We start from the raw sequence: 26,726 nt of genomic DNA, 5'->3' as shown, positions 1-26,726 counted from the left end.
CTTACCATGACCAATCATTATTTGGATCTAATTTGCCAACTTGAGCTTGGCTCTAATCTTCTGAATCGGTTTCCCACATGGGGCCTTGTCAACGGCCTAACTTACATGCATGTACTGACATCAACCTTACTGGCCTCATCTATACATTTTGTTACCTCTGAAAAACTCACCCAAATTGATCAAACAGAATTTGGAAACATGGTGGGGAGTGTGGTGATGGAATTTGTTAATTGAAAGTTCTTTAATGGTAGCACAATATGTAAACAGGTTAGCCTTAAAAGGCAAAGATAGACACAAAAAGCTGGAGTAACGCAGCAGGACAGGCAGCATCTCTGGAGAGAAGTAATGGGTGATGTTTTTTGGGTAATGCCTTCAAAGGCATACTGCTTTCCTTGCTTTGTTAAAACAGAACATTATAGTTTGAACATTATATATGCAACACTCGTTGCATCTCAACCTGACTACTATTGTGGCTATTTCCGGTCACCAAATTACAGGCAAAATGTGGTTACACTGGCACGGGTGCAGAGGAGGATTATGAAGATGTTGCCACATTGGAAAACAATCATCTACTGAGGCTGGAGTTATTTTCCTTGGAACAGAGGAAACTGAGAGAAGACATTGGACATAGAACAATGCAGCTTAAGAACATGCCCTTCCGCCAACAATGTTTGTAACAAACATGATGCCAAGCTAAACTAATCTCCCTGCCTATGTGCGATCCATATCTCTAATTTCCCCGCAAATCCATGTATCTATCTAAAGGCCTCTTAAACGCGCTATCGAATCTGCTTCCAACCATCATCAGCAACGCGTTCTCGGCACACACCATCCTCCGTGTAAAAAACTCGCCCTGCACATTTCCTTTAAACATTTCCCCTCGAATATTAAAACTATGCCCACTTTGGTATTTCTACCCAGGGATAAAGGTTCCAACTATCTGCCCCATCAATGCCTCTAATAATTTTATACACTTATATCAGGTCTCCTCACAGCCTCCAAAACTCCAAAGAAAACAATCCAAGTTTGTCCAACATCTACATACAGCGTTTACCCGCTAATCTATACAGCATTGTAGTAAGCCTCCTCCATGTCCTTCCTGTAAAAGGGGGATCAGAACTGCCCACATTACTCCAAATGCGGCCTAAATAAAGTTGTATAAAGTTGAAACACGACATCCTAACTCGACCAATAGCATGTCATAAACCTTCTTTACACTCTTTCTACTTCTGTTATGACTTTCAGAGAGCTATGGACTTGGATCCCAAGATCCCTCTGTACATAAATTATGTTATGTGTCTTGCCATTAACTGGTATACTTCCCCCTTACATTCTACCTCCCAATTTCTTAGATTAAACTCCATCTGCCATTTCTCCACCCATATCTGTAACTGATCTATATCCCGTTGTATCTTTTAACAGCCTTCCTCACTGCCTGCAAATTTTGGTGTTAACTAATAACTTATGAACCAACCCATCTGAATTTAGGTGCAAGTTGTTTATACATATCACAAACCACAGAGGTCCTACCACATATACCTGTGAAACACCACTGGTCACAGACCTTGAGCCACAATAACACCCCTCCACTGCTAACCTCTGTCTTCTATAGGCAGGCCAGTGCTGAATCCAAACTATCAAGTCACTGTGGATCCCCTGCATCTCAATCTTTGGCCCTTCCAAATCCCTGCTTGAGTTCTTTTCTGTTTGCTATATATTCCTCTAAGGCCTGGTCTGATTTAATCTTCCTAAACCTTACATATGCTTCCTTTTACGTTTTAACCATATTTACAACCTTTCTGCGCATCTAAGGTTTCCTTACCTTGCCACCTTTATATCTCTTCCTCACTGGAACATGCCGGTTCTGAGGTCTGATTAGCTAGCCTTTATAAAACTCCAATTTCTGATGTGAACTTACCCATTAACAGCTGATCCCAATTTACTCTCCCAAGCTCCAGCCTAATAAAGTTGTTAAAAAAGATCCTGTAAAGTCTCTCCTCAAGTTGGACTATCCACATAATGTTTCAAGAACCCCCATGGTTACACCCAACACATTTTGTCCATATAAGTTTTGCACTTAGAAAGTCCCAATCAAGATTGTGGAAGCTAAAGTCATACATCCATCAGAACAATCCAGTCGCCTTTACATCTTTCCATAATCTATCTACATATCTGTTCCTCTATCTGACGGTGGCTATTAGGATAAGATGGCTATAACATAATTCTATGAAATTGATTGCACGTTTCTTATTTTTGAGCTCTGCCCACATTGCCTGATGTATTATTTTATGCACTGAGATGTATAAAATTATGGCCTGGATAGAGTAAATTGGAATTACTTATTTTCCTTCACAGAGGGTGCATTGACATTTCTTTCAAGTGCATTTTATGGCCGTGTGAATAGGTATTTGTCATTGGCCAAAGTTTCATATTCCAACAATAATAACTTTTCAATGATGAAATGAATGTAACCACTTATCATTGATGGGGGGGGGGGGGGGGGGGGGGGGGAAGAAACGCAATGAAAACCACCACCACGTAAAGATGCCTATCCCAACCAAGGAACAGCTACCACCTGGTCACAGGTGTGACTGGAAGACCTGGAAGTCCCTCAATAGGCTTCGCACCGGGATGGGCTGATGCAAGACCAATATGAACAAATGGGGCTATGCAGATGTGGCAAACACAGAATGTGAATGTGGAACATCTGTACAATCCATGCTACCTACTAAGATACCCACTTCTTGGTGAACAATGCTGCCTGGAAGATCTAGCGGTGGCAAATGAAAAGGCTGTCCACTGTGCAAGAGCCTGGCTGAACATTTGAAACATAGATGATGGACACGAAAGAAGAATTGACTGTAGTGTATTTCACTGCAGGAAATAACTCATTAATGACCAGAACAAACCTCACAGATCATACAAACATATCAATGACTGAAAAATACAGCCGCAACATAAGATGGTGACAGGGTAACAGGTGAAATAAGCCATTACCAGGCTGAGCCCACCTCTCTCTGTTTACAAGTGTATAACTGAATGACAGGGCATGTCAAACAAAGGCTGGTTCCAGAGCACAATCGAACACGGATGATTAAATAACTGAATGGGGGACTGCAGCATATGTTTAAGTAGCAGTAACATCTGGTTCCAATGTGCTTATCAGAATTTGGACATTGTTTTATAAAACTCAAGAGGAAAGCTGGACAGTTTGAGCAATTATGGCTGTGCTCCAAATGGCATTGATCTATCTCCCTGATACAGCAGCCCCTATCCCGTGGCTTTCCAGCAACACATCAGACTGCATCCATCAGTCAGAGCTTGGTTATTTCCCAGGGTTGGACAAACTTCATGGTAATCAGTAAATTAACTCCTGCATTCTGTAAATTAACAACATCCGTACTTTCCCGTTACTGTCCACTTCCCATTTCCAGATAGTGCCAAGCAAAATGTGGTCCAAGAGTTTTAAAAGGTACTCACTATTATTTATATCAATCACCTTTGCCAGGTGACAATTTGATCGGATTGAATTGTTTTCTTTGGGAAGCTGAGCAGAGATATTTAGTGAGTTTGTCTCATCCTCTCTAACACTGATATTGTTCCCTGTGTAAGAGACCCAACTTGCATTTGGCTTGGGATCCGGAACTGAGATTAAGACATGGCCGGTGTAACCCAGTGCCTCAGAGGGTGTTGTTACTGCAAATTTGCACACTGGCTTTCAAATGAATACAGTAAATATTGTTCTGTAAAATTTGATTATAACAAGGTAGCCTGCTATTGACATATGCGCATTATAGGATACACAATCCTAAACATACATTCATTATCTTTTGCACCGGTAAACATCAGAATATGCAACACTTTAAACTACAGAATATAATTCCTGTATATCAGTACGTTTTTCTATAGAATATACTGTTATAACATCCTTTACAATGCAGAATATACGCAACACAGATACATGTAATCTAAACACCATAGAATGTAGTTCATGGTGGTAGACATAAAAGCTGGAGTACCTCAGCGGGTAAAGCAGCATCTCTAGAGAGAAGGAATGGGTGACATTTCGAGTCGAGACCCATCTTCAGATTAGTCTGAAGAAGGGTCTCGACCCGAAATGTCACCCATTCCTTCTCTCCAGAGATGCTGCTGAGGTACTCCAGCTTTTTGTGTCTACCTTCGATTTAAACCAGCATCTGCATTTCTTTCTTGCACATGTACAACCATGTTATACACATGCATTATAAATGATCCATAGCCCAAAACATTACAGGTACTATATTCAATACGATACTGCACCATTGCATAAGATCTAGAACTCTATTATAGGACACACCAACTTGTACAACTGAGCATTACTGTTATATTGCTGTGCACATGACAGGAAGATCTGCTTGACACCGAGTTGAGCAATGGATGTGTGCTACCATTTGTCTAGAAGTTATGATACCAAAATAAACTCTGCATGGAGCATCTGACACTTAAACGATAAAAGCCCTTAATAGAACTGTTGATCAACATGCTCCCTTATTATCAGGTTAAAAAGTCTCAGCTGCCTTCTCTCTGCAGTGACTAACAATGCACTGGAGCACTCTCACGCTTAACCAACCAATGTTTCTCTTTAGCAATACATAGGCTGCCTATTGCAGCACTTTGAGAAATATCAGAGTGAGGCCAAATTGCTGAGTGTTGAGTCTAGATGAACATCTCCCGCGGGCTGGAATGTGCCCTGTAGATGGAGACGACTGGCATCCATGTCCAGCCTGCCCTGTGGGACCGCAGCCCACTTGCCTATTTAAACTTTCCTACCCTGCTTTAAGTTGCAAGGTTGGCCAGTTAGCTTGTGATGCCAGGTAGGAATTTCTTGCTGTTTCTCTAGCTAAATATATTTAGTTGGAAATAGATTTCAGAGAGTTCCCACACTGAAAATAACCACCACCACCACCACCCTTTGCTTCCTACCACATAGCCGATTCTGTATTCAGTTAATCTAACTTTCCCTGGATCCTACGCAATCTATCCTTCAAAAGCGAACTTATCAAAGAATGTTCAAGAAGGATCTGCAGATGCTGGAAAATCGAAGGTAGACAAAAGTGCTGGAGAAACTCAGTGGGTGAGGCAGCATCTCTGGAGCGAAGGAAATAGGCAAAGTTTCGGGCCAAAACCCTTCTTCGGAACTTATCAAAGACCTTGCGGAAGTCCACATAGACAACTTATATGGCCCTGCCCTCAACAATCATCTTGGTTACTTCTTTAAAAAAATGAATCAAATTTGTAAGACACAATCTCCCATGCACAATACCATGCAGGCTATTCCCTAATCAACCCTTGTCTTGCTCTTTGTTGTATGTCATTGCAGAGTTGAAAATGTCCCAAACTACAGTGAAGCAGAGTGATTTTGCCCAGATTTTTGGCTGTCTAACACCCACTGCAAATTGAAGCATGATATTTCAGCAAAATCTTTAACTGATCTTTAATTGAACCAGCATCTTCTTCATATGAAGATATGAATCATGAACAACGTAAGGCTACCAAGCCTGGTCCAGCATTTAAGATGATCACTGGACCATCAACTCTGCAATTCCATCTATATACATGAACCTTTCATCCCTTTGCTGATCAGGTTTAGCAAGGAGGTCAATGGGGAAAAAATGAGGTTTTTGTGAAATGAATAATGAAAAAACATATTCATATTTAAATAGAACAAGGTTATACAATGCTGTGGTACAAAAGGATCAGAAATTCTAGTGCACGAGAAACCAAAGGGTTGCAATGCAGGTAAAGGGTGTAATTAGGAAGATTGATGGGATTCTTACATGACTGAAAAAGTAGAAAGGTGTTGGTGCAACTTTACAGGGCATTGCTCCGGCAGCATGTGGAACACTGAACAATCTTGGTCTCCGCACATTTATTGCTCATCCCTAAATAAAAAGATTTATTGTGCCTCCTTTTTGAACCACTGCAGATACTCTCACAGTGGGCAGAGTTGCAGAATATAAACCCAGCAACAGTGAAGACTGGTGATATATTTCCAACTCGGGATGTCCATGAGTTGGAGGGACAGCTGCAGGTCGTGGCGTTCACACGCGCTGGCTGCCTCTGTCCTTCTTCATGCAGAGATTGCAGATTTGGGTGGCACTGTCAGAGTAACCTAGGGTGAGTAACATTTGTAGATAGTGTATGCCGTGGCCAGCGCATGCCAGTGGCAGACGTTACAGATGTTTAGGATAGTCAACAGGGTGCCAGTCAAGCGGACTGCGTTGTCCCGGATGGTACGGAGACTCCTGAGAGTTTTTAACTGGAGTTGCAATCGCCGAGGCAAGATGAGTGTATTCCAACACTGTCCTTTTGTTCTTTTTGCTTTTTAAATAATAGACACTTTGGTGACAGAAGGCATGTCATCTGCTGCAAAATGACCAAATTCTGCCCAATTCAAGGTATTTATATGGATGGTGAAGGTACACAAAAAAGCTGGAGAAACTCAGCGGGTGCAGCAGCACCTATGGAGGGAAGGAAATAGGCAACGTTTCGGGCCGAAACCCTTCTTCCTTCGCTCCATAGATGCTGCTGCACCCGCTGAGTTTCTCCAGCTTTTTTGTGTACCTTCGATTTTCCAGCATCTGCAGTTCCTTCTTAAATATATGGATGGTGATGTGGAAACAAGGAACTGCAGATGTTGTTTTACAAAAAAAGACACAACATGTTGGAATAATTCAGCCGGTCAGGCAGCATCTCTAAAGAACATGGATTGGTGATGTTTCAGGTCAGGACCCAGTCGAAAGAAGGGTCCGGACCCAAAATGTCACCTATAAATCCCTCTGGTCCAATACGTCCATGCAGGCAAGGTGTCTACCTGAGCTGGTCCCATTTGGCTCATTTATTCCTCTAAACCTTTCCTATTCATGTACCTGTAACTCTCAAGGTTCCTCGGGGTTCAGTGCTAAAAGCAGGATGGTCTGACAACTGTGACAGTCAGTAGAGGGCAATCACAGAGCTGAGTGGATGCATTTTGTTTTAACTGAAGGACAGACTGACACATCAGATAAAAGATTATAATAGGGAGTGAGTCGCAGGCCCTAAGTAAATGTGTGAAAGGGTGAATAAATGGAGGTGAGAACGGAATAAATTAAAGGATGCTTTGTTGGGCTCCACAGCTGAAATAATTAATGGGAGGAATCTGAGAAGGAGCTGATGGATGGATAGCTCAAGCCCTGAACTGAAGAATTTGATGTACAAGGTGAAAGAGTTAATCAAACAGTATGTCTTGAGTCAATATTGTCAATGTTAGGATAGGCTGAATCACAGGCCTAAAGACTTAACAGTTTAACAGTCTAATTCTCAAGCTGAATTTCTTGGGAGGCGTGTTCAAATACAACTAAGGGTTAAAAGCCAGAGTGCCAAAAGACCTCCGTTGAAAGAGTTCCTGGGAGAATTGGTCTAGTTCTGAGCAAAAAGAAAGCAGATTGTGAAGTGAAAGAGTTAACTGAAAGAGATTCCTTGTTCAGAAGAAGTAACTAAGAGAAGAAATAACTAGAAGAATTAACTGGATAATCTAACATGATAGGAGTTAACAGGATTATCCAAATCCTGAATTTAAGTGGATAAAAGCCAATGGTCTGTTCCTACCAGACACCGTCAGCTGTGATACACAGGAAACTATGTACGCATGCCATATGCACGCCCACCCAAACAATTGCCAAAGTCAGAGCTGCAGAGAAGCCAGACGAGGAACTTTAAGGACATGCTCTAAACAAACATTAAGAAGGGTGATAGGAATCATGAACTGGAAGATATTAGCCCAAGACATCCTCTCTGGCATGACTAGTGAGAGAGCACAACTGTTCTGGCTTGGAGACAGAAAAATGTCATGACACAGATCTAAAAGAAACAATAGCTAGACACTCGTGGTCTCAACCTTCTGGCATTCACTATCTATGGTGTCTACTACGGAATGCAGTTTGGAGACTGGTCTTTCCAGCTACCAAACACTTTCCTTCAGCCTCAACTCTGAGACTAACCTGTGTCAAGTACATCATTCCCTGAAAGTGGCATAGCAGATAGTGAGGGTAGTGAAGTAGACGTTCGGAATGGGAGGGGGAGTTGAAGTGCTGTCGGAATGGGAGGTGGAGTTGAAGTGCTGTCGGAATGGGAGGGTAGTGAAGAGGCTTTTGGCACTCTGGCTATCAAGTCATTCAAGGAATTAAGTACAAAGAAGTTGGGCCATTATGTTACGCTTGTACAAGACGTTGGTGAAGAATATTGTGTTTGCTTTTGGTCATCCAGCTATAGGAGAGATGCCATCAATCTGGAAAGGGTCTAAAGAGGATTTATAGGATGTAGCCAGAACTTGAGGGCCTAAGCTATAGGGAGAGTTTGAGCAAACTAGTTCTTAATTCCTTATAATGCAGGAGGCTGAAGGATGATCTTATAGAGGTGTATAAAATCATGAGGGGAATAGATAGGGTGAATTCACCAAATCTTTTTGCCAGGATGAGGGAATCAAGAACTAAAGGCATATGCTTACGGTGAGAGGAAAGATTTAATAGGAACCAGAGAGGCACCATTTTCACGGGCGGTGGTGGGCAAATGGATTGAGCTACCAGAGAAATGACCCAGGTACGATAATGAGATTTAAAAGAAATTTGGGCAGGTCCATGGATATGAAAGGTTTGGAGGGATATGGACCAAAAATTGAAAAAAATGGGGATTGACGAGTTGAGCTAAAGTATCTGTTTCCACGCTGTATGACTCTATAATCCCAAGTGCCGTGCTGAAAGCATGAATTAGAGTGGTTCAGATCCTGAGCGACAGACAGCATGTGGATGTGCAAAACTTGTATATGGACTGTGACTTTCTAGAGGAATAAAATGAACCTGCAGAATTGATTGTTAAGCATGCAGTGGACTGAGAAAGACGACTGTTGCGTAGATGAAGCTGTGGTCTGTAATACTGAGAAATTGTGTTCACAGAGTTGCGGGCTGTAATGCTGAGATAGGTTGTGTTAACAGGGCTGCGGGCAGTAGTGGTGAGATGGATTGTGTTAGCAAAACTGCTGACTAAAATGTTGAGATGGATTGTGTTGATTGTATTGTGGGTAGTAATGCTGAGACGGCAGCACAGAAACTGACAAGACTTTCTGAGATACGCTCAACATGATACGTGACCAAACCGTGATCTGTCCCCCGATCAGGATGAAGGAAATCTGAACAAATGATTTTAATGAAATGCTGCACATTTGCTACATATTCACTGAGGGGATAGTTTGCCACGTTCATTTACCTTCAAAATTAAAAATAGTATGGCTAACTTTGCAGTCCCAGTTCGGATTAACCTTCCACACAGTGTGAAGTAATAGTTTGTTATTACCATCGTGGGCTGGATGAGGGGTTAAGGGGAGAGAGGTTAAAGGAGTGAGGGGAAAGTGATGAAAGAAATTAGGGCAAGACTGAAGTGAAGAGGATGTGGTGTGAGGAGAAGGTTATTATGAGGCTTAGAAACCAGGGAATTTCATAGAATGAGTCAGTGGTGTTGTGATGATGGGCTTGTTTCTTGTGGTTACCATGTTCTGGTAAAATGTCATGGAACTGCAAAGGACTGTCAACACTCTGTTGTAGGTGCCAGTTCTAACTATGAGCAGAGACTGCTACACAATTGAAAATAAAAAAACCCAAAACTGCAGCTACTGGAAACCTAAAATAAAAACAGAGAACACTGGAAACAGTCTGTGGGTCAGGCAGCATCTGTGGAAAGAGAAACAAAGCTGATGTTTCAAGTTGGGGATCCTTTGTCGGACCTGATACATTAACTTTTATTTCATTTTCCACAGATGCTGCCTGACCCATTGAGTGCTTCCAGCATTTTCCACGTCAACTGTAGAGACAATCGCCATAGTTCTGACCCTATCCCAGAATTTGCAATTACTGTAAATACAAGATTTTTGTTGCTCTAGTTTTTGTTTGATTCTATTTGTTAGTATCTTTCTCCAACAAGTTATATTCAAGTTCAAGTTCAAGTCAGTTTATTGTCATGTGTCCCTGATTGGACAATGAAATTCTTGCTTCAGCACACAGAACATAGTAGGCATTTACTACAAAACAGATCAGTGTGTCCATATACCATTATATAAATATATACACACTCTAAATATATTAAGAGCTGGATTACCAGACTCAAATGAAGTTCCCCATATCTCAAGGGAGGTTATTTATGGTTCAAATAATCATTACCTTGAGAACGAGGAAAAGACCACGGTCATAGATCATGCCAGAGAATAAAGTTCGATACAGCAATCTGAGTTTAAACTAATCACTTCCATAAAGAAAAAGTTTAAATAAATGCCTTCTCTGCCCTGCTTGCCTATGAAATAAGCCTATCCTAACCAATGCACACTGTTGTCCCGAGGTTCTGGGAAGTGTTCAGGGCAAGGCTTAATTTGAGCAAATTGAATCTTGAGTAAGGATAAAAGATCATGGAAGACATGAATGCTGCTGATTATGGCTTAACCCTCAGGGTAACATTCTCTGATCTTTTACATTGCTCCTGCCAACTCTGCCCTGATTCCACTGATATCTATGTTGTAATCAAACACTGCCCCTTTGTCTCTATGCTTAGGCTGGTCAGCAGGTCACTCAGAAAATTGTATAAACTTCCTGGCATTTAGGAAAGGTTGTGCTTCCCAGAAGGAATTCTACTAGAGGAAGATCATGGGCAGAGGGAAGATATAAAGAAACGCTTCTAACAACCAACTGAAATGCTTAACAGAGATACAATCATGGCCCCTGACCCTGTATCCACACATCATACACAATCTGGCACATTGGCGCATCTCCATCCAAGCCCTCGCAGTATGACATCAGAGTTCCTTAAAGAAATCGCCTCAGCCTGATATTTTCACACTTAGTGACCTTCATGCACCAGTGACTTTCTTAAGACACTGAATTCTTGGCAGGAAACTTGAAGAACTGTGGGAACTACGCCGTGGTGCTTGGGCTCTTGTGGAAACGACCATGATGAGACTAGATGGGGTGCAGCCAAAGTGTGGAGCTCTGCTTTGTCGCGTTATCAGATAACCATTGCTTTGAGTTCGCCACTACAAGACTCCCACAGACACTGTTATCTAGCATTCTCCGTTATCGCTAATTGGATTCCATCTCTGTGACAATAACGTCCAAACATTTGCTTTCTACTTGTATTTCCAAGGAACATCAAACTGAACTTTTGAACGTTGCACAAGTTAAAAATAACAATATAATGAAAGATTTTGCTCATTTGCTCCGTGCTCTATGACTTCAATATTCAGCAAGAGTTTATCCAAGAATTTGCTTCTTTCTGTATCCAGTTCACTCCTGACTTAACCGGGATAATACAGATTCCACCCCCCCACCCCCCTCAATGTGTGAATGTGTGGAGTTATAAGATCATTACCAACATTATCAATCACTAGATCACATCAAAACCGGAATCTTTACTTTCATCTATGTTCCTGTCAAGCAATGTAATCCCCACCGTATGCATTCAGTGTGAAAACAAAAATCTCCTCTAACTTTTGGTTCTATTGTCAATTAAAGCAGTTGGAATATGTGCCAACATGTTGCATGTTCCACCATTTAATATAAGGACTTATCAAACACTTCTGCTATGGGAGACAAATTCTCCTTCGTTATACCATCTAAAACCATTCATAATTTTTAACACTTCTGTTAAACCTCTTTTTTCCTCTCTGCCATAAGAGTATAATTCTAGTATGAAGCTATAATAAGCAGTCTGCACTCTGCTGACACCAGCATTAATCAGGATTCTGTTTCATTACCTGCAGCTTAACCTACAGTAAGCAATTGTGATCCATGCAGCTGTAACTATTTAAAGTCGTGGGAATACATGCAGGAATAGATACAGCAGCTGATAATACACTGGAAAATCCCCATATCATGTGCAGGACTTCTTTATGTCTATACCAGACATGACAAAATTCATTTGGTCAATCTAAGGATCATTAAATGCTGGAAGGCTAATCCATTACCAGGTTAAGTGGCTATCATATTCTCCCCTTATGTTAAATGGTAGAACATGCATCATGTTGGCACACATTCCAATCAAGAAGACATTTGTCCAAATACTCAAAATGCTGGAGTAACTCAGCAGGTCTGGCAGCATCTCTGGAGGACATGGATAGGCGATATTTTGAGGAGATTTTTCTTCAGACTGATTGTAGTGGGGGGGAGAAAGTAGGCAAAGAGGTAGGGGCAGGACAAAGTCTGGCAAGTGATAGGTGGATATAGGTGAGAGGTGTTATGATTGGCAATGGGTGGACAAAGATATGAGAGATAAAACATAGGAGATAAAAAAGGATTAGGAGAGGAGTGAAATATAAAACTAGAGGAAGGTACATAAATGGAAGGGTATGGAGGAAGGAAAAGGAGCACAATAGTGGGAGAAATAGGAATGCACTCACGTGGGGTACAGGGAAGAGAGGGGGTGAAATTTGTGCCAGTCTAACTCAGCTAACCAATACAACCTTCATTACCCATTGCTACGGCTTTCTACAGTAAGATCCCACTCCAATATTGAAAAAAAACAACTGAAAATTGTCAATCACTGTTTGGATAGACTCATCTCTCCTTGAAGATAGTCTGCCCCCATCCCAATCAGGAGAGCATCAGAGACCCACGCCATCCTGGCCATGCTCTCATCTCGTTGCTACCATCAAGAAGTAGATACGGGAGCCTGAACACAACTATGGATATTGCACTGTGGTTGCACCATGTACTTTGGCCTGCACGATCAGGGTCTGGTTTACCTAGAATAACTAATCATTTATACCTATATTTTTTTGTTATGTGGTTACATTTAATATACCTGTAACTTACAGCAAGTAAGAATTTCATTGTACCAGCTCTAGTGCATATGACAGATAAACACATGTGACTTTTTTGAGGTAATGTCCAACGGAACAGCACCACCAGATCCACAGGTAATCTTGAGATCTCCTTGTTGTCCAATATTAAACAAGTCCCTGCTACTACATAATTAATGCAATGCAGAAGATCTCTGCCTTATTCCTAACCCATGCAGGCTTTGTTCAAATTTACGAGCAGTCAGGGGTATTTTAGTTAAGAAAGAACCATGGGAAGAGTGTGCACTCACAGAAACATTCAAGTCCATCACGGGACCAACCCCCAGATTTCATCCAGGATGCTCTCTCCTACCTGGCAACGGCTGAAGATGTCTCTTGGAGTGACTTGCACATTGAAGTGTTTCAACACATGAATGGCCTGATTCTTGGCTTTATCTGAGCAATTCACAGAGAGGCATCGGCCTTCCTGCACCTGGGAACGCAGCTGAAGAGAAAGAGAGTGATAATAGTCATTCCTGCCCAAGGAAGCTGCAGTGCCATCACCTCACATCTTTCTTATGGACTCTTGACAAGTCTCTCCATCACGATGTTGTCAAGTTTCCTCGCTAGGTTTGAGGAAAGAATCACGCCCATTCAAAGTTCTTCACGAACATGTGCAGACAATAGAAATGTGAACTCATGAACATAACTGACAGAGAGCCAAGCCTCACTATTTGCCAGTTCAGCTCCTCGCAAATATTGCTCTGTATTTATCCCTTGGGAAAGACCTGACTTAATGTTGGAGAACAAAATCCCATCCTAATCTCAGTAGATATTCCCCTTCCCTCACCCACCTGAATTAACGTTAGCACTCTGAATGGATATGTTACCTGCTGATGACATGAAGAACTCTGAGCACAATACACAGACCTCACAACACCCGGAGACTGTAGCAAGGTGATAGAACATCTACTCACCGTCTGGAAGGGTAAACCACAGGTCAGTATAACTCGGTCTTCTTCACGGGCAATCTAAAATAAAGAATCGGTCATTAGTATTTCAGAATATGGCAGGATATCTATTGCAATGAAACAATATCTTGTTTCAACACATTAACTCCAGCCTCCCAGTCAGTTTTGATCCACTGCAGTTTGCTTATCGTCACAACAAGTCCACGTTGATGCGACAGCCAAGGAGGCACACCACCGCCCCGAATTCCTGAGGAGACTCCAGAGGAAATTCTGCACGTCTCCACTGACTCTTCCAAACTTCTACAGATGCATCATGGAAAGCATACTGTCGAATTGCAACACAGCTTGGTTTGGGAATAGCTCTGCCCAAGATTGCAAGAAATTGTAGAGAGTTGTGGATGTAGCCCAGTCCACCACACAGATCAGACCTCCCACCACCACTGACTCCATCTACACCTCGCACTGCCTCGGAAAAGCAGCCAACATAATCAAAGACTTGTCCAACCCTGGTCATTCCTTCTTCTTCCTGCTCCCCTCCAACGGAAAGTACAGAAGCTTGAGAACTAGATTCTGCACTCTTTATCTTCCCCGTTGTTCGATCTATTGTACTTGAGTTTGAACTGATTGTACTTGAGTTTGAACTGATTGTACTTGAGTTTGAACTGATTGCATTCGATCTGTTTGGATAGCATGCAAAACAAAACTTTTCACTGTACCTCGGTACATGTGACATTGATAAACCTAAACCCACTCACAATTCATGTTATGCTACTACCACACAAAGTCTGTTGATTGGATTATAAGCAGGTATTAACTCCTTTAAGCTGATATCAGAAGTGAATGAAAGTAAACATGGGCCCTGTGTGCAACGTAGACAAAAATGCTGGAGAAACTCAGCGGGTGAGGCAGCATCTATGGAGCGAAGGAAATAGGCAACGTTTCAACATAGATGCTGCCTCACCCGCTGAGTTTCTCCAGCATTTTTGTCTACCTTCGATTTTCCAGTATCTGCAGTTCCTACGTAAACACCTGTGTCCAACATGTATGTTTCTATGTTATGCATCCACTCCTCTCCATCTAGTCTACCAAATTCTTCTTTCTTCCTCGCCCCCACCCCCACTGTAGGTTGTATACTTGAATGCTTATTGCTTCTCACAACAAATCCCCTCACCAATAGGTTCTCCCCATCCTCTACCATATGCTCACTCCATCTCCTATTTTCTCTTAAATGCTATTAAACCCATACTTTGTAATGCTGCAATACACAACTCTTACTCAATGCCTCACCTATAAAGGCATGCAAACTAAATGCCGCCTTTTACTATTCTATCCATCAGTCTCCTTTTCTCTATTTCTCCTAAACCTCCAAGGGCTTATTCAATAACAATTTGTTATTTCCGACATTCGCTTCCTTCTTTTCCCTGATCAAAACTTAAAAAATCATCTGCTAATCAATGCTTAACTAATTTGTAACTTTTAACTAGCGGAGACAAGGGATATGGGGAGAAGGCAGGCACAGGGTACTGATTGTGGATGATCAGCCATGATCACATTGGGTGGTGGTGCTGGCTCGAAGGGCCGAATGGCCTACTCCTGCACCTATTGTCTATTGTATGTACTGATTGTGTCAAAGGTAGACACAATATGCTGGAGTAACTCAGTGCGACAGGCAGCATGCCGAGTTACTCCCAACATTTTGTGTCTACCTTCGATTTAAACCAGCATCTGCAGTTCTTTCCCACACCCTTCAATCCATGTGCTGTTTTGCCTGCCTCACCTCAGCAGCCATCCTGTGATCGTCTTCATTTGCTAGAATCTTCACATCAACTCCGACACAACGAAGGTATCGGCCGAGCCCCTGCAGCATGTTGTCGCAGATGACTCTGAAATCCGTAGGCGACACCGGGGAGGACGGTGGTATCTGCTCCAGAGCTGACTGCCTGTCCTGCAGAAACAACAGTTGGTCAGATTGTACTGAAGAAAAGCTTGCAATATCTGTCACACACTTTGATGACAGATAATACTCGATCAATCTATAACTCTTGTGGCATCTGTCTTTCCTTCCCGACATTAAACACACAGCAGCTACCAATCCAGTTTGTGCAAAGCGTAACCTCACACATCAATATCGCACTGACCTTTATTACAGTTGCGTTTGGATTGGAGCAGTGAACGCTATGTGGGATCCAGATTGATCCATACAAACTTATGAGATGCATAGTTAGAGTAGAACATTTTCTTTTGACTTCTCATCACCTGAAAATGTTAATGTTTGTCTCTTTACTGCCTTGCTTTTTTATAGTTTAGTTTAGTTTAGAGATACAGTGCTGAACCAGGCCCTTTGACCCACCGAGTCTGCACTGACTGGCAATCCCTAACACAAGCCTACACACACTGGGGACAATTTATACTTGATACCAAGTATACAAACCCAAGCCAATTAACCTACAAACCTGTACGGAAACCGAAGATCTTGGAGAAAACCCAAGCAGTCACGGGGAGAATGTAAAACTCCGTACAGAAAGCACCCGTAATTGGGATCAAACCCAGATCTCCGGCACTACAAGCGCTGTAAGGCAGCAACTCTACCGCTGCACCACCGCGCCGCCCTATATATATTGCTGAATATTTTCCGTAAATTGTGTTTTATTCCTTACTGGCCATTCACTCTCCGGTGGTGAATTCCACTCCTACCTGGCTGGGGATGTTGGCACAGCTCCTGCTTTGCTTTGGTTTATTTTCCTTCCTTTTCTTCTCCACTTTTGACTTCAAACGGTTTTCGGGGCTGTGGCTCAATCTGAAATGTTCCATCTCCTGATGTAAGACCTCATAAAGATCCAACAGGCAGTATGCATCGGCCGCTGCAAGCAGAAAATCACCTCTTTATTTACACTCTCGTTACGTTACTCTTTGTTCCCCTCTGCCGGGCCCCAAGATGAACCTCACAAGGCTGGAGTTCCAAAAACACTATGCTTCATTGTATACCTCTACAGTACTGACTCCCACAGAGGAGTAGTCTACTGGCACTTACTTCAAATGGACTCAGTTACACCAGCATTGAGTAACTAATCCAAATGGATATACTTTCCACGCGTCAACCTTCACTCATGGACACCAACCCTTGTCCAAAACCCATCTCCACAGAGGAAACATATCTTTCACCTGGAACTTTTACAGCCCTCAAGAATTAATATTGAATACAACTATTTCCAGCTTGTCAGAATAAACTATTTCTGTTGTAAACTATGTCGGTCTGTAATGTTCACCCCAATTTTCTCTCCCCATAGGTGGTCACCCAGCTATAGGAAGGATGTCATTAAACTGGAAAGAGTGCAGAGAAGATTTACAATGATCTTGCCATGACTTGAAGGTCGAAGCTATACAGAGAGATTGGCAGACTAAAAGCGGAGCGCAGGAGGATGGAGGGTGATCTTATAAAGATTTATAAGATCATGAGGGGAATAGATAAGATGAATGCACAGAATCTTTTACCCAGAATAGGCGAATCAAGAATCAGAGGACATCGGTTAAAGGTGAGAGAGGAAAGATTTAATAAGGATCGGAGTGGCAACTTTTCCCACACGGAGGGTGATGGGTATATGGAACGATGTACGTGGATAGGAAAGCTTTAGAGGGATTTGGGCCAAACGTGGACAGGTGGGACTAGTGTAGATTGGCCATCTTGGTCAGCATTGGTAAGTTGGGCCGAAGAGCTTGTGACTTTAATAACTTAGCGTAATATTGTTGCCTTTAGCAATTCAATCCCTGCTCCCTACAGACCTATATCTCCAAGGAATTTTTAATCCAGCTTTGACTGAACCAAATTTGGGTTGGAGTCTAGTGAGTGGGGCTTGACCTCATCACATTCCACCTTTGGCACAACATTGTGTCCGTTGTGACAACTTGGCACTTCAGACATGGCATGCCACACACTTAATCACTCATTAGTTTTCACATTCAAAATGGAACCAGTTCGGTGAAAGCACAGAAAATGAAACTCACAGGATGGCAGCCACTGAGTGTCAGCAACTCAGGTTCAAACTTGACCTCTACCGCTAGCTGTGACCCTGTGGGTTTATTACAGATGCTCTGGTTACCTTCCCTATGCCAAACATTTGGTGGATAATTACCCCTATTGGTAGTATGTGGGAGTAGTTGATGGCAATGGGGGAGAAATGAAAGAGCATTAGTCTAACCGGGCACTTGATTGTTGACACAGGCAGTGTGCCAACAGCTCCATTTCCATTCTGTATGGATCTGCCTCTAAAACTACCTTGATCCATTAAACATTGTGGACCATTTATAATTCTCATACCAGGTTAACGGAGTGCAGTAAATAGAGTAGAGAGAAGGGACTTCCTGGCACTTAAACTCTCACTATGTGACTTCAGGTGTACCCAACAATGGGCCACTGCCGTTGCCGCGAGCTACTCACCTGCGTAAATGATCTGCTTAAGCCGGAGAGGCCGTCTCTCCCAGTTGGATAACTGCTCCGTTTTATCCAGTGGCTTCCCCAAAACATACTGCACAAGGAGACTGAGCCCCTTTTCCCGCTGTCTGCAGCCAGAGTCCAAACCGTTCTCGACTGATGCAAGCACATCCACTGCTTCCCTGTAATCCTGTCTGTGAACTGGTGCTCTCAGCAGCTGAACACACAAGACAAAACATTTCAATGAAGCTGAAAGATTGTGCAACATTCTCCATGAATACGTCATCTTCACAGAAAGGATGATATCAATATGAGAGAGAAAACAGCACATTAAGGGTACAGTATCTTTAAAATGAATACAACATCGGGCCTGATAAAATGTTTTAATATCTAAATGAATAAAAGAATTTTAAGAATGATCCCACCCCTAAATGTCACTTATCGATGTTCTCCAGATGTATCCCAGACTCCTAAATGAATTGCACATACTCTGGCCATCATTTCCAATACTCTATAGATGCAGTGAGATGTGAGAGGAAGGATTTCTAATGCAGTATTGTTTGAACGGGAGATACAAGAGACACAAGAGAAACTAGAATCTTGAGCAGAAAACAAATTGCTGGAGAAACTCAACCGGTCAGGCAACACCTATGGAGAGAAATGGCCCGACCCAAAACGTCAACTGCCCATTTCCTTCCACAAATAGTGCCTAACCTGCTACGTTTACTCGTTTTCACCCAGGCCTCAGCTAACAATGGCCTGTTTCCTTTATCATTGTTACTTTTGTGCATATCTGTCATTCATTTGTTCTATATCTCTACATCACCATCCATATCTCTCGTTTCTCTCAGTCTGAAGAAGGGTCTTGACCCGAAATGTCTCCTATTCCTTTTCTCCAGAGATGCTGTCTGACCCGCCGAGTCACTCCAACTTTGTGTCCATCTTCGGTTTAAACCAGCATCTGCAGTTCCTTCCTACACCACTAAACTTTGTGTTTAAAAGGGAGAAAGGGCCAGTCTGCCTAATATCAATGGTGGGGTAAATTGTTGGAAAACAATTAAGTGGGATGACATAAATAATCGTGTAAACACAGGAACATTTTTGAATACCAATTGAATTGACGTACGAAAGAGGGTCAATAAGGGCAGAGCATTTGATGTAGTATACATGGATTCTAGCAGCTGCTTGAGAAGGTCCCAGAGAGCACATTGATCAAACTAAAAGTAAAATTAAGTTGTAGAAACAAGGAAATGCCAATGTTGGTTTATAAAAAAAAGACAAAGTACTGGAATAACTCAGCAGGTTAGGCAGCATCTCCGGAGAAAATGGATAGGTGGCTTTTTGGGTCGGGACCCTTATTCAGACTTCAGTAAAATTAAGTTGCCTGTGGTATCAGAAGGTTATTGGGGCTAATTTGTATAAAACACCAAAGTCCCACCAATTCCCATGTAGCAATGAATAAATGATAACTTCATCCATTTTGGTGCTATTGATTGCTGCTCCAACAGTTTTGCAGGAATTTTGCTTCCACCCACAGGGAGTTAATAAATGTTCAATGTCTCTTTTGCTGGCACCACTGACGGTGAAGCACTCCACTGTGTATGGAAATTCCAAGGGAAAAATGGCAAAGGTGGATCAAAAATTCCTTAGAGACCCAAGGAACTACAGATTCTGGCGATCACCAAATGGAAAGTCTGCTTAGTAGACGACGTGCTCATGATGACAACACTGCAACACAAATCACTCTCCCATTTTCAGAAACGTGCAAAAGATACTAAGCTGCGTGAGGTTTCAAGTTTCAGGCTCTGCTGCTATAGTAGACAGATGACTTTACATATCTGCTGTGCTGCTGCAAATAAGAATTCCATTGTTCCTTTTTGGGACATATGACAATAAAACACTTTTGATTCTTGACTTGAATGGCGGAGCATTTCTCAGCAGTGGGCAGACAGAATGACTCCTGGTCAAGGGCCACATGAGCTGAAAGAAAGGAGATAAAGGCTGCCGTGAAGGGAGAGTGGACGCTGGCGCGCTTTAGCTGCCGCTGCTCTCTCTTCACATTGTGTTTTTGATTTTTGTTTTTGGACTGAATTCTGTTTTTAATTTGTGTTTCTGTGATGTCTTTATTATTTATTTTATTCTGATTATATGTTTATATTTCCTGTTAACCTATGTAAGGTGTCCTTGAGATGTCTGAAAGGCGCCCAATAAATAAAATGTATTATTATTATTATATCCAATGCCAAAAACAAGAGGTATGTCTTGAAGGATATTAACAAACCTCCTTCTGCATATTTAGGAGGTCGAGCATCCCAGCTGTGATCTGGGCCACATCCTTCAAAACAGGGTACGATGTACACAAAGAACGCAGATCCCCCGCTAAAGCATAACCTGTAAAACAAGACAACAGAGCCTCTTAAACTGCCTGTTTATTCAGCAGAGGGCTTCTGCGTAAGCAATGTGGGCCTGGTTCTGTAGTATGAACACAAATGGGCTGTGGACTATAGACTGTGTGTGTATGGAGTCTGCTATAAAATCACAATGGATTCATTGGATTCAGTTCATTGTCAGATGCGACTGATACTGGAGTGCAATGCAGGGCCAGTGAAAGACAAAATTAATTTAAATGTGATGGTTTAAGTAGACTCATGGATGTAGGCTACCGTGTCCAACTACCCAAAAATGCACTGGCAACTGGGAGCCCTGCTGAGAATGCAATTAGAACAGGCACTCCTCAGATGTGGAAACATACTGGGACCTGGAACTCCAGTTCAGAGTGCATTGGGAACTTAGAATCTAGCCAGGAGTAGAGTGGAACAAGGACCCCAGTCAGAAGTAAACTAGGATATGCCACCCCAAATTGGGAATGCACTGCAAGATGGGAGCCTAGGTGGGTATGCACTGGGAGCCAGACCTCCAGCTGTGAGTGTACTGGAAGCAAAGCTATCACTGGGTGTCCAATGCCAGCAGGAGGATGCAGGGAACTGAAACTACAGCCTTGAGTCCACTGTCAACTAAGTGGGGTTCATTGTGGCCTGGGACTCGCTGTGAATTGAGAGCCTAGCTAGGAGTAGTGAGGACCATAGTTGGGAGTACTCTGGGAACAAAGATCCCATCGGGAATTGCACTGGAAACCATGCCTAACAGAGGCACCAGCTGACTACACACATAGTAAATTCCTGCCATTTTTTGCATGCAACGAGAAGCCCAGTTTGACCTGAAGCACCAAGAATGTAACATCAGGTCTCAGAGACTGCTGGTATACTAGGTGAATGGCACACGAGTGGTGCAGTACTTTGCGGTAATAAGCAGCCAGAATAATTCGAGGTCAAGGGCCATGTAAGGAACTCAATGCGATCTGGGAACGCAGGCGGGAGTGGATTGGGTATCAGAGCTCCAGTTGAGATCATTGAGAATAAGATAGACACGAAAAGCTGGAGTAACTCAGGACAGGCAGCATCTCTGGAGAGAAGGAATGGATGACGTTTCGGGTCGAGACATTTCATCAGACGTCAACTTCAGCCATTCCTTCTCTCCAGAGGTGCTGCCTGAGTTACTCCAGTTTTTTGTGTCTATCTTCGGTTTAAACCAGCATCTGCAGCTCCTTCCTATACATTGAGAATACATTGAGTACTGAGTCTCCTGCTAAGTTAAGTAACCCAAAACAAGGCTCCAGCCGCAAACAGATGCTTCAACTAATACTGAGAACTATGAATGCATTGGGATCTGGCAATTTAGTTGCAACTGCATTGGGAACTGGAACGACAACTGAAGGTTCATCCGGAATGGGGAATGTTAGTGGAAACGCACTAGAAACAGGGACTCCTTGCTACGAGCACATGTGACGCTAGCTGAGAATGCACAGGAAGCAGGAACGTAGCTGGGAGTAGGGTGAAAATGCATTGGATACTGGTACCCCAGCAACAGGCGTACAGGAAACTGGGTCTCCAGCTGGGAGATCATTGGGAACTAGGGAACCCATGGACAGCACCACAACTTGGGAATCCAGCAGGTAACTGGGGTCCTGGTTTCTGAGGCCCCTGCTGGAAAAGGATGAGAAAAAGGGAATATAACTGCAAGGAGACTGGGAAATGATAACAGCTGAGAACACAATGAGAATTGGGAACAGCTGGATGTACATTTGGAGCAAAGTTGGGGGTGTACATGGGAACATAACTAGCAACACAGGGGAACTAGAAACAGCTGGAAGTACGGTTCAGGAAAAAATGAAAAAATTAAACAAAATCTGCACTGGTTCATCATAACCCATTCTGTTTAAGATACCTAGTTTAGTTATAGTTCTGTTACTAAACAACGACTGTATGAATTGTGCAAACTCAAGTTCACGGCCAGGAGATTCTGACTCCTTCACCAGCTGAGGCAGGTCCAGAAGGTAGACATGATCCTTCAAAGCGATCTGCAGGATGGACACCCGGGCCTTGGTCCAGGCCGTGAACGTTGGCCTCCATTCCATGTCAATGCCCACGACACCACCGGCCTACAACAAAAATACAGACATTGCAAGAGTGGCAATAGCACAAATACCACAGGAAGCAGCATTAACCCAAGCATATGGGAAAACACCAGATACTGATAGATATGGGAGACCGTTAGCAAAGGAAGACAGATATAAGCCTCAAGAGAAATAGCAGGGAAAATGGTGAAGAAAGGAGTGGGTGATGGGGGTGGAAGTCAGGGGCATAGGTGGATGGGGCAGGGAGGGAGTAGGGATGAGAGGTTAATGGGAGCGAGGGTGAGAGACTCAATGAGTGAGAAGAGAGACACTGTGGGAAGGGAGAGACACAGCACGGGTGATGGAAAGATGGAAGGGGGAACATAGTTGAGGGGGAGAGAGACACAGCAGGTGAGGGGAGAGACGTTGTAGGCAGGAAGAGACACAGCAGGAGTAGCTGAAGAGGGTACATAACTGAGTGGGAGAGAGACACAGCGGGTGAAGAGGGGCAGAGAAGGGGACTGGTGGGGACCTAGAAAGAAGAGGGATTTGGTGCAAAGTGAGGTTATTGCAGACAGAGAAGGGCACTAGGGGGCAGAGATAGAATCTGAAATGCACATTGTGGTAAGCTTGTGGGAGGAAGCATAGAGAAACAGGAAGTAGGGACAGTAGTGCCAAAGGGAAGAGAAAGTACCACTGGGGAGTAGAGGGGTTAAAGAGAGTGGTACTGGGGAGTAGAAGGATAGAGAGGGATAGGTTCAGCCAGAGAGAGGAGGAACTTGGTTAGGGAAGGGGGGAAGCTGCCAGTTAGAGGGTAAGGAATGAACACTGGGAATGAAGCACGTGGGTAAAGTGTTAGATAAGGGAAAGAAAGAATAGGTCAGTATGAATAAGAGTGGGAAAGAATAGATGAACTCGGTCTGACCCGGGTCACACCTATTATACAAGGGATTTGTGGCTCTAACCTGCAGTACCCGAGATGCACAGCTCGTTAATTGTTCCAGATGCTCAACAATGTGGATACTCTCTGTGGGAATTGGTAACTGGTAGAAGTTCCTCTTTTTCTCTTTCTCCTCGAGACTCTGCACTTTGAAACTCTTCTCTAAACCAGTTCTGTAACTGTGAATGTAAGAATTAGATTCAAGCATCAGTGCAGAAGATAAAAATAAGATCCCGGGATATCATGTAAACTGAAGGACTGCATCACAATTGGGACCATGGTTATGTAAGAACACAATGAAAAAGAGCGGGTGTTGGCCACAGGGCCCCCTCAAGGCAGCTCCGTCATTCATTCAGACGATGGCCGAGCAGATTCTTGACCGTGACTATATTTTCCTCACAATCCCCAATTTTCCAGAGACACAAACAGAAAATGCTGGCAACACTCATCAGGTCAGACGGCATTCTTGGGAAAGTGAAGTAGTTAATGTTCACTGTTAATGTTAAAATTCACCGGAACTGGGAAAGTGAGAAAAGAATTGTGTTATAAATTGCAAAAGGGGCGTGGAAAGATGGTGGGAAGAAAAAAAAAATCTCGGATAGGGTGAAGCCATGGTTGTCCGGGTAATCCTGATGCTTACATAACCACCTGGTTAACATGTTAATGACAGCAATTAAAACGAGAAAGCAAATGGAATTTCAGAGTTCTAGAGCACAGAAACAGTGCCCATGCCAGCTGTACAAATCCCATATACAGGGGTACTAGATCTCATCCCAGAGCCTTCTGTGCCATGGCTTTTGCATTACCTATTGTATTTGAGTTTGACTTGATTGTATTTATCTAAAGAATTATCTGATCTGATTAGAGAGCTTTTCACTGTACCTTGATGCACGTGACAATAAACCTAAACTAAACTACACCTAAACTGTTGTACTTGGGTTTAACTTAATTTCTATTCATGTATTGTATTATCTGATTGGTTAGCATGCAAAACAAAGATTTTTATTGTACCTTGATACACAGGACAATAATAAAACTAAACCCAAGCCCACTTTGCATCATTCTAACAATTACAGCACGGAGACAGGCCATCTCGGCATTTATCTATTTTCATAAAATGTCAGTAATTCTGATTTATTCTTTAGACTTTAGATACAGCGCGGAAACAGGCCCACCGGGTCCGCGCCGACCAACGATCACCCCGTACACTAACACTTTCCTACACACTAGGGACAATATTACAATTTTACCAAAGCCAATTAACCTACAAACTTGTACGTCTTTGGAGTGTGGGAGAGAAAACCCACGTGGTGACAGGGAGAACGTACAAACGCAGTACAGACAGCATCTGATGTCAGGATTGAACCTGGATCTCTGGTTCTGTAAGGCAGTTACGTACTCTACCACTGCGCCACCCTTATTCATTCATGGAATAATTAATAGTAGGAGTGAGGGTGAGGCACAGCGCCCAGTTGGAATGCATGAGAATGTGTCAATAGATGGGTTTAATGAAGACAAATCACACTGCAAGAACGTTACTAGGTGTTACTTAACATGACGAAGTATTGAAGTAAGTGTTCGAAAAATATTGAAAAACATACCCTTTGTCTTTTTCCAGCTGCTTAAGCCATTTGGCGACAGGTTGTGGTAATTTCTCTTGTGGCACATTTAGCCTCAAGGCCCAGTGAGCCACTGTGTCCAGATCAGTGTACTTTCCCAGTAAACCTATAAACTGGATCTGCAGCCAGGTGTTCTGTCCAACCAAACCCTGAAAGACAAACATTTGCATCGGATGAAATCCAGAACAGATGATGGTGTCTGATCAGAGTAAAGTCCCAAGGGATGAGATGGAGATGGAGATGGAGTACAGTCTTGCAGTCAATGGAATGGGTGCCTTATGAGGCCCAGATCCAAGAGACATGGGTCAGACAAGAATATGGTGATTCTAATTATGTTAATACAATGAAAAAACAGTAACGCCAGAGAAGGAAGAGAGCAGTTAGCAAACCAGGATATGGCAACGTGCTGACCAGATAGAGACATGAGGAATGTAACGGAGATCGTGAGAAGGAACAAGAATGAATGAGGCAAGAGATCAAGTGTAGCCCCTCCAAGAGGCTACAAACAGAGGGCCCAGATTGGACGAAGATTACAAAAAGAGGTGGATACGGCCTGGTCCGTCACGGGTACTGACCGTAACATTAAAGGGATCTATAGGAGGCGCTGCCTGCAAAAGGTAGTCGGCATCATCAAAGACCCACGCCACCCTGGCCATGCTCTCATTTCCCCCTGACCATCGGGAAAAAGGTATAAGAGTCTGAAAGCCGTGACCATCTGATTCAACAATAGCTTCTTCCCAACAATGATCTGGCTCTTGAACACTACAAAACATTAACTCGACTCTGAACTATGGACTGTCTTTGATATATAGACCTGTTATGCTACTGCAAGTAAGAATTACATTGTTCTGATGTTGGTACATACAACAATTAAACACTCTTGACTCTTGAAGTGTGAAGGAGAATGAAAGAGGCTGGCAACTAGGAGCTTTGGGTCAGCGTGGCAGACTGAATAGTAGTTTACCGCTATGTGGTCATCCCTTCTACATTTAGTTGCTCCAATGTAGGAATTTCATTGTCAACACCGAATGCCCTAGATTAGAAGAAGTGCAAGTGAATCATTGCTTTACATGGAAGGACAATTTGGATGCCTGGATAGTGGGAAGGGACAAGGTAAAAGGACACATTAGTTAACCCCTCGCTCTTATATGGGAAAATGTTACGGGAAGGGGAGTAGGTGTGGAGATGGGAGAGTGGACCAGGAAATTACTGAACGCTCATTGAAAGGGGAGGGAAGGGGAAGATGTGTATGGTGATGGAATCCAGTGAGAGGTGATGGAAACTAAAATTCCATTGAATGTGGAAGGTGAGGACAATAGACAATAGGTGCAGGAGTAGGTCATTCAGCCCTTCAAGCCAGCACTGCCATTCATTGTGATCATGGCTGATAATCCACAATCAGTACCCCGTTCCTGTCTTCTCCGAATATCCCCTGACTCCTCTATCTTTAAGATCTCTATCTTGAAAGCATCCAGAGAATTG

General features: G+C 43.0%; 1 protein-coding gene across 5 annotated transcripts in view; it reads right to left on the bottom strand.

Annotated features, from left to right (window-relative positions):
- The window catches only part of exd3 (exonuclease 3'-5' domain containing 3), a 101,889-nt gene that overhangs the window by 27,228 nt on the left and 47,935 nt on the right, over nucleotides 1–26,726 (bottom strand). For 4 of the 5 annotated variants that reach the window (XM_033049002.1, XM_033049005.1, XM_033049003.1 and 1 more), the window contains 9 exons: nucleotides 25,227–25,393; nucleotides 23,651–23,804; nucleotides 22,517–22,730; nucleotides 20,514–20,623; nucleotides 18,239–18,449; nucleotides 16,498–16,664; nucleotides 15,581–15,748; nucleotides 13,810–13,863; nucleotides 13,206–13,337 (listed from right to left, as the gene is read on the bottom strand). In XM_033049002.1, the coding sequence (XP_032904893.1) occupies nucleotides 13,206–13,337; nucleotides 13,810–13,863; nucleotides 15,581–15,748; nucleotides 16,498–16,664; nucleotides 18,239–18,449; nucleotides 20,514–20,623; nucleotides 22,517–22,730; nucleotides 23,651–23,804; nucleotides 25,227–25,393 (1,377 nt within the window). The remainder of the gene's footprint in view (nucleotides 1–13,205; nucleotides 13,338–13,809; nucleotides 13,864–15,580; nucleotides 15,749–16,497; nucleotides 16,665–18,238; nucleotides 18,450–20,513; nucleotides 20,624–22,516; nucleotides 22,731–23,650; nucleotides 23,805–25,226; nucleotides 25,394–26,726) is intronic. The other variant, XM_033049004.1, reaches the window with a different exon arrangement.

This window comes from Amblyraja radiata, chromosome 32 (genome assembly GCF_010909765.2).
Source record: "Amblyraja radiata isolate CabotCenter1 chromosome 32, sAmbRad1.1.pri, whole genome shotgun sequence".
NCBI classification, from domain to species: Eukaryota; Metazoa; Chordata; class Chondrichthyes; order Rajiformes; family Rajidae; genus Amblyraja; species Amblyraja radiata.
This window is presented reverse-complemented; position numbering and strand designations above follow the sequence as displayed.